This window comes from Zingiber officinale, chromosome 4A (assembly GCF_018446385.1).
Source record: "Zingiber officinale cultivar Zhangliang chromosome 4A, Zo_v1.1, whole genome shotgun sequence".
NCBI classification, from domain to species: Eukaryota; Viridiplantae; Streptophyta; class Magnoliopsida; order Zingiberales; family Zingiberaceae; genus Zingiber; species Zingiber officinale.
This window is the reverse complement of record NC_055992.1, coordinates 100,757,653-100,766,757: the sequence shown is the minus strand read 5'-3', so window position 1 is coordinate 100,766,757 and position 9,105 is coordinate 100,757,653. Positions and strand designations below refer to the sequence as shown.

The following is a 9,105-nucleotide window of genomic DNA, read 5'->3' as shown; positions in this document are numbered from 1 at the left end:
TTATTTTCATATACTATATACCGTATATCGTATTGTAATATTCGGTATACACAATAATAATACCAATATTGTACCAAATTTCAATATGATAAAATTGTATATCGTTTAGTGTAAAATTTTGGAATCTGTATGTCATATCAAAAATTTGAAATAAATGTTATACCGATATCGATATTGAAAATTTTTAGTATGGTATAATACCATATTAAAATTTTAGGTATATCATTCAATTAGTATGGTTCGATATACTTAAGTACGGTATGCACGATATGTCGATATATCAAAATTTTAGTATTTTAACGGTAAATCCAACACCACACTTTGGTGTTGGATTTTTAAATTTGACACCGCAATAATGTTAAATTTTAATTTATTTAATTTTATCAAACTAAAATTTTTAAAATCAAAATTAAATTAAATTACCTGAAATAATCGATTTATTTTATTAAAAGTTAAAATTCCAAAATAACGAACCATTTTTAAATTTGGTTTGTTTGATTGGTTAATTTGGTTTGTTCCAACTAAAGTTATTTATTTTTTATTTTTATTAATTTAATTTATTTTTTATTCTTTTGTAATTAGATATTAAAAAATATAGATATTTTTATTTTTATTTTACTTTTTATCATCATGTTTTGTATTTTAAATTTTTTATTAAAATTTTAAAATTAAAAATAAAATGGATAAATTTAGAGAATTATCCCAAGTTTAACAATTAATTTTTTTTAAAAAATAAATCCGAATCATCAATATAATTTTTATATGTAAAATCAACAGGAAAGAGGAGGCAGAGGAGATATATTTATATGCATCCGAGCTAAAAAAATTATTATTATTATTATTTTTGAATTATGACTTTATATTTATGTTCCTTTATACCTACCTGTGATATGTAGTTCGGATCCTCTGTCCCGAATTTTCTCTGTCCCCATGTTCCACTGTCGATCGGACGGTCCAGATTACATCTCAAGGATGCATTGCATATCACAAGAATATTGCACACATATTAAAGATGTCATGATGTCTTGAGATACAATCTGGACCGTTCGATCGGCAGTGGGACATGGGAATAGAGAAAGTTCGAGACAGAGGATCCGAACTATGTGATATGACGTTAAGACAACAGATTTATTTTTTTTTAAATATGAATAAATTATCCGATTTATTAAATTTAGTTAATTAAATTTTTTCTTTTTTCTCTATCTTTAACTTTTTATTATTTTTCTCTTTTAATATATATTTTTATTATCTAATATATTCTTTTTATTTTTAGCACTCTTCCAAATTAAATGAATATTTTAATATTTAAAAATAGATTTTATTCCATAAAATTAGAAAAATAATATGAATTTTAAATTTAGGGAATAGATACATAGTTCATACAAAGATTTTTTATATAAAATATAAAATTTAAGATAAATTTTATATTTAGAGAAATTGATATGGAGGTTGCCATTAGTGGAAAAAGTTTAATAAGAATTAGGTGCTGTCTTAAATAGATGCATTTGAAAATCTTAGGTGTTCCTTAAGTAAATTATCATTTTATCTTTAAAGTATTTTTATTAGAATATTGTAATGGCATTATACTTATAATTGGTGGCAAGAGAATATTTTTAATATATTATTATTTTATATATAACATATAAAATAATTATTAAAAAAAGAGAGATTTTGGGAGTATTGGTAGATCTTCTACTAAATGATTTTTATATTGTAGTTATATAGAAGTGCTTTTAAGTGTTTATGAATATCAAATTTTACTTTAGTTCTATAATTTTCAGTCAAAAGCTAGAAAGAAAAATTTGGTATTCTTTTTACTTTTTTATTTATAGTTTAAAATTAAAAGTTAATATTTATGTGCTTAATAAATTTATTATTTTACGTAATTATCACCACAAATAATTTCTCTCTTTATTCATGCCGCTTCTTACATCTTTTATAAAATTTTAATCATATTTTATATTTTTATATAATTTACATTTCTATCTATACAGTTATGATATCTTGCGCCAGCGTTTTTTTTTCTTTTTAATTTTTTTAATTTTGAATTTAAAAATAATTAAAATATTTTTTAAAAATTTTATTTTTAGGATTCATATTTCCCAATTAAGTTATAATTTGTAAGTTATTTTTTTTTTTAAGATTTTACCTTTAGGACGTGTTTGGTTTATCGCTGATAACCTTAGTTGGTTATCAATGATAATCTTGTTTGATTTAAATAATTGGTGATTTCCTGGTAATGCAATATTCCCACCATGTCAGCAATTAGGGAATAGATCCAGGAATAAAAAAACTCTAGAAATCTTAGGTTTTCTACGATTCCGAGATTATCAATATATTTTTCCAAAATTACCCTTCAAAGAGCAGGAGATGAGCAGGGATGTCCATGAGATCTTCCGCCTCACCCTCCCGGAGTTTCTCGTGTGCGTTGAAGCTCCGATCGCAAGCTCCGATCACGGCAGCGGATGGCTCCTCACCTACAAGAAGAGGTTCCCTAGGGATTTCGTCAAATGAATGTGGGAGATGGCTCCTCATAGCAGTGATCATCTACAAGAAGAGGCTCTGTACCTGTTCGTTCTTCATGGAATGGCGCACCGGCGGCTTGCGGAGGAGGCGGCACCGGTTGCTTGTGGAGGAGGCGGCGGCGGCGGCTTGCAGAGGAGGCGGCACGCGGTGCCGGTTGCTTGCGAAGGTGGCGGCGTCTGTGGCTTGCGGAGGAGGCGGCGTGGTTGCTTGCGGAGGAGGCGGCTTGCGGAGGAGGAGGTGACGCCGACGACTTGCGGAGGAGGCAGCGTTGCTGCGGGGAGAAGTGGGGAGAAGATGCATAAAAAAAATGAGAAGGATTAAAAGGAAAATAAAATATATTAAAATAATTAAAAATTTTAATCACATATCCAAATATATATAAATTTAAAATATATATAATAAGTTAATTACCTATCTAATTATATTTTACAAATATATAAATTTACTTTAAAATTTATAAATCAATTTTATTTATTTATTATATATATTATCAACTTATTCATTAATATTATTATAATAATAATTAATATTATTAATTTAATTTAATTTATTCTACAAAATTAATCATATAATTAAACAAGGGGTAATATAAGAAATGTCAAGTTAGATTATACCATTACCTAGTTGAACCAAACAAGATTAAGATTATGTTGTATTCTCTCATAACCTTGGTTATGTGTAATCACATAACCAAGGTTATATATGATAACTCGAACCAAACGTGTCTTTAAGGTTCAGATTTTTCAATTGAGTTATAGTATTTAGTAAAATGAAAAATTAAAAATAAAATAAATTTAAGTATTTATGAAGTATTATAATATGTTTAGGGGATTATGGATTAGAGATTTATATATAAGAGAACAGTAATTTTTTAAAATTCAAAATAAAAAAAAATAATTAGAAAAGTCTGATATGCCGCGCGCACAATCACGTCCTGTGCGGCGCAGCATATCACCACACTCTATCAGTATATATATATTAATTTTATATATTTTTCAAACATTTATATTATAAAAAAATAATTTTGATACCATATTCAAAATAAACACATCAAAATTATATTTAAATAATAAAAAAAATACTATATATAATTTAAAGATATTATTATCATTTAACTAAGAAATTAAAATTATTCATTACACCTAAACTTCAGTTTGTATTAATTTTTGCTTTAATTTCTCACTGACGTCAAAATAATCTATAAGAATCAATTGAATTCAGTTGCATTGCTTCATGTGCACGCCAATTTGTCTCCTCGCGATGGTTAAAATATGAGATATTGTAATATGAGATCTTGGGATCGAACTCGGCATGATCGAACATAACCTCCCCCGTATCTTGGCCATTGTGTTGACCTAAGGATGAGTTAACGGGGACACTAAGGGCGAGCGAATCAACTTTTGACCACATGTGCACGCCAATTTCGCTTTTGGCAGATAGCCAAGAAAAAAAAACAGAAAAAATGACTTTTCAAGCCGCTCAACTCAACTTCGAGCTCCTATTTCAGTCTTTGCCTTCTACGTCTGCAACCAGGGCTCTGACGAAACGGACAAGAGGCAGTGGGGCTCCTTCCTTCTGCGGAGCGCAGCACGAAGCAGCGGAGTAAAGCAACCAGGTCAGGTAGCTCAAATCAAACCGCAGAGTATCAAAAGGGGAGGGGATCTTTTCTCGCCGACGCCGCCGGCGGTGGCGGTTGTTGTGTCCATGGTCGGAGGCTCTTCGAGGTGGAGGAGAGCGGCAAAGAGGATAGGCTTCCCCTGCGGCGCTTCCTTCTCCAATGTCAACACTCCCGGAACAGTACGCCTTCTTCCCTTTCCGCCAGGAAATTAGGTTTCGATGCATTTCTTCTGAAAAATTTGGATTTGGAGTTGGGGAAAGGGCGTATTGATTTCGATTATCACTGTTTTTGTTCTCGCTTCCCTCAAAATCGGGCATGTGTGGCAATGCTTGCGGAAAAATCGGTCGATTGTTTTTCCCCTTTTCGCCCTGTCAAACTTTCTTTCGTGACGTTTCATTTATCTTTGACTTCCTGAGATTACAATTTAATATCGATTTAATTACGCTCGAATTCCACAGATCGTCGTAATCGGTTTACCTAAATCGTTTATTTTACAGGAATTCTTAGGCATTGTTGCTTTCCTTGTTCTTCCTCTTTTCCTTCTTTCCTGTGGTACTTTCTCTCTTGAGTTCAAAATTTATTCTCATTATAACAAAAACAAAACAAGAAAAAAAAACCCCACAAACTTCCATCTCCTTCAAATTTACACAATGATCTGTTAATTAAAAAAAAAACTTTTTTGGATCACTTTCCCCTCTTCATCTTGGTTCCTCATATTCCTGCATGGATTCAGATCTCAAGCTCAGCCGTTAGTACAAAAACGGAGGATGAAGAAGGAAAACATTGGGAAACAGGATCGCTAGGTGCCCACGACAAGGTACTGCCATTGTTCTTTTCAGTTTTCTCCTTTTTTTCCCTCTGCAATTTTTGTTGTGGTCCACCATCGCCTTTGTTTATTCAATCCCACCATTACTCGAAAGCACTAATTAGATATGCAAGAATATACTGGTACCTTTTTTTCTCATTTTTTTTTCCTGTAAATTTTATTGTGGCTCAGCATTGACTGATTCATGCAATCACCCAAATCAGATACGCAACTATAGATTATATTCCACCACCTTCATTTTGTTTATTTGTCTGTTACCCACCGTGCTTTAAAATTCCACAAATATATTGTACAAACCATGATTACGTCCACTATATAGTTGGGATAAAAATGTAGAAAAATTCATATAGTCGACTATATTTAGTGGGATAAAATTTGATTTTTGTTGTAGTAATAGCCTTTAGTTGTATTATGTAATAGGTTTTGAAGATTAAGGCTTTGTTAATCTACACGGGTAAAAATTAAAAGGGCATTTTTTTTATTGACATTGTCTAAATGGCACCCATCCTTTTGGAAATTGCCTTTACTTTTGGTGCTATTGTAGGATTTACGAGTTCGTAACTGTTATACTGCTACATAGTTGTAGTAGTTATTATTTTTATTACTACTACAACTGCATAATTATAGTAGCTACAGGACCGTAACTTCTACAACATAATATTGACTTGTGTTAAATCAGAAATAAAATATCAAGTAAGATTTATAATATAATATTGATTAAATTAAATATTCATATTATAACAACTATGAACTATAGTTGCTAAAATACAGTGTTATTAGGATTAATCAGAATTTAAATGTCTATGTTGTAATAGCTATGAAATTATAACTATTATAATTGTACAGTAGCTACCAGATCATAGCTGTTACAACAGCGCTAAAAATAAAAATAGGTTTGGAAAATAAAATATATAGTGACAGGATGAGACCCTCTTTTGATAATAAATAAAAGATGAGCATCTGTAGATGATTTCAATAAAAAGGATGGCTTTTGATTTTTTTTTACCCAAGAATGAATTTACCCCAGCTTGTTGATAATCGATAGCAATGTTAGTAGCCTAATGCCCGTGCTTGCCTCTAATGCAAGCAGCTCAGGGCATAGTGCTTGCTGCACTGGAAGGGAAGGCAAATTGGACTAAAATGGATAGGCATGGATTTTTCTTATCCCTCCCGACAGAGTGTGAGATAATAATACTGGTGGCGAGCCCAAACTCCCTACACTTGCCCTTTTTCTTTCACAGGTGACTAAAGGCTAAAGCACTAGTTTAAAGATCTGGACAAGAACATGTTGTGCCCTTTATTCTTCAGGCTCCTTCCGACATCATCACGAGGGCATTTTGAAAGAATGGGGTCCTGTTGTTAGAACCACAAACCTGAAACTGAAGGGTAGTGTAGTTTCCAAATACATCTCCAGAAATTCTGAGAGTCTAATGAACTCTAGTGTGTCCAGGGGTGTAATCTTTTTACATAAAGAGTTAAACCTTAGACAGAGGAGATAGGTGGAGTTTTTAAAAGATTATGATTGTACTATCATCCTAAAAAAACTAATATAGTAACAGATGCATTGAATAGGAAGTCCAAAGGAGTATTGACATGTCACAGGTGACAGTAACTCGGATAATTTTAGAGTTAGATTTGGCTGAAGTAGGATAAACACGATATGGTATATTGATCTTCTTGATCGCACAATCTCCATTGGTTTAACAGATCAAGGAAAATTATATGGAAGATCATTATCTCATATTCATAGCGAGTGAGATAGAGTTAGGCCTGAAGTCAAAATGTTTTCATGATGGGGATGAATCTCTTTGATTTTAAGGCAGATTGTGCATTACTGAGGTACACCCTATTGAGGAAGATCTCATTCGAGAAACATTTCAGTCGAGATTTGTAGTCTATCCTGATGGTACTAGGATGTATGAAGATTTGAGGCAATAATACTGATGGAAAGGTATGAAAAAAGATATTGTAGATTTTATCCTTTGGTGTCTAGTTTGTCAACAAATTAAGGCAGAACATTAAAGACAAACCTTGTTATTTCAAAAAATCACAGTGCCAAAATCACACTTAAGAGAAGTGGGAGCACGTCACTATGATTTTGATCATGGAGTTATCAAGGATCCGGAAGAGACATGATTCGATTTGAGTGATCCTTGATCGATTAACCACATGAGCACGTTTCTTGCTTAGTCGTAGTGATAGATTCTCTAGACTGTCTAGATGAGTTAGATTATAGGGAAATACTAAATTCCATGGTATTCCTCTCACTATTATTCCTGAGCGAGATCCACGTTTTACTTTAGATTCTGACATTTCTAGAAGACGTTGGATATTGAATTTTGCTTTAGCACTATTTTTCATCTCCAACCGATGGACAATCAGAGCATTCATCTAAGACTTTAGAGGATTTTTTTGCGTGCTTGTGATATTAGAAAATCCCGAAACTTAACACACACACACACACAATCTCTTGCAGATAAAAATTCACATTTAGCAGAAGTGATTCAACAGGGTGAAGCCTTAAAAGGAACACACAAGTTCAGAGCTCTTGACAGCTTTCCAATCTTTGTTCAATCCAACTTCTCCTATCTTCCTACAATATTCTAATTAAACACATTTCTTTTTGTACCTTAATTGCAGAGATTATGTGCCATTTGCTTAGAGCCTCTTAGCTGTGTTGATGGGAACACAGATTTTGTGAGCGGCCAAAAGATCTTCACTGCCCAGTGCACGCATGCTTTTCACTTTCCATGCATTGCATCGAACGTCAGGCATGGCAGTGTGGCATGCCCAATCTGTCGAGCACAATGGTCGCAGCTCCCACGTGAGTTAACTGTACCCCCTGCTATCAACAACTCTGATCCCATCCTTCGCATCTTGGATGACTCGATTGCAACGTCCCGCTTCAACCGTCGATCCTTCCTTCGTACCACTCAATACGATGACGATGACCCTGTTGAACTTGAAGCTACTGCCGAAGCCAACAACCATCGCCTCCGCCTTACCATCATTCCTGGCCTATTGCAAACAGGTAGATCATTTTCTGACAGTTCCCTATATGTACGTTATGAAATTAGTGTTGCCTAATAACTTGATTACTCCTTTATAGCTGAGCTTCTGAGACAAACCACTACGCCGAGTAGGCAGAAGAGGACTTACCTATCTGTAAAACTCTCTTATCAACAGGCGGCCGATCTTGTTCTTGTCGCAAGTCCAAATGGTCCTCACCTTAGACTGCTCAAGCAGTCCATGGCACTTGTGGTATTCTCACTGCAACCAATAGACAGATTAGCAATTGTCACCTATTCAACCACCGCCACTCGTGCGCTCCCTCTCCGCCGGATGTCTTCTCAAGGGAAGCAGGCAGCACTACAAGTCATCGATCGCATATTCTACCTAGGTGAAGCTGAGCCTGCTGAAGGTCTCCGCAAGGGTCTCAAAGTATTGGAGGACAGGACGCATCGAAATCCACTTGCATACATCCTCCATCTTTCAGATAGTCCAACCCAAAGCTACATATGCAGGGATCTGCAGTTCCCAATTCCAATTCACAGATTCCACATTGGTTTTGGATTTGGAATGTCTAATGGGTTGGTCATGCAGGAGTTGGATGAGTTCTTAGCTTGGTTGCTTGGAGGCATGATAAGAGATACCCAACTTAGGATAGGAGCTGAGGGTGAGTGGATATTGTTGGGCGACCTGAGAGGCAGGGAAGAAAAGAGGATTCCAGTCGACATGGCAGCCAACTGTGAGTTACTTTCTGTCAGTTACAGCTATGTCGAAGGAGAAGAACAAAGGCTAAGCAGAGGCGAAGTGATGGTCGGTAGAGAGAAGAAGAATGACCAAAATGATGATCAGTTTGCAGGGAGTGATCTCAGCATCAATACAGGAGGTACTGACTCCATCCAGAGATGGGGTTACCTCGACCCGTTCATGGCTCGAAGATGGGCGAAGCATTTACACGGTGGATACAAGGAATGATCATGCAGATTTTTCCAAAGACTCGTCCATGTGAATGTATTTGTGTTGCAGATGTACAGAAGCCTGATGAGGTTCAGCTGTGGAGTCGATCGAAAGACACATTTCTGTTGAAAATTAGACTAACAAATAAGTAAATAAATTACTTGTCTTACAC

The 9,105-nt window shown here is 34.5% G+C and overlaps 1 protein-coding gene across 1 annotated transcript; it reads left to right on the top strand.

The window, feature by feature from the left end:
• The first annotated feature begins 2,523 nt into the window (after window positions 1–2,523).
• On the top strand, window positions 2,524–9,105 carry LOC121972550 (probable E3 ubiquitin-protein ligase WAVH2). Its single transcript, XM_042524205.1, has 5 exons — window positions 2,524–2,763; window positions 3,967–4,323; window positions 4,878–4,961; window positions 7,611–8,001; window positions 8,080–9,105. The coding sequence occupies exons 1-5, from the start codon at window positions 2,524–2,526 to the stop codon at window positions 8,949–8,951; spliced, it is 1,944 nt and encodes a 647-aa protein (XP_042380139.1). The 3' UTR covers window positions 8,952–9,105.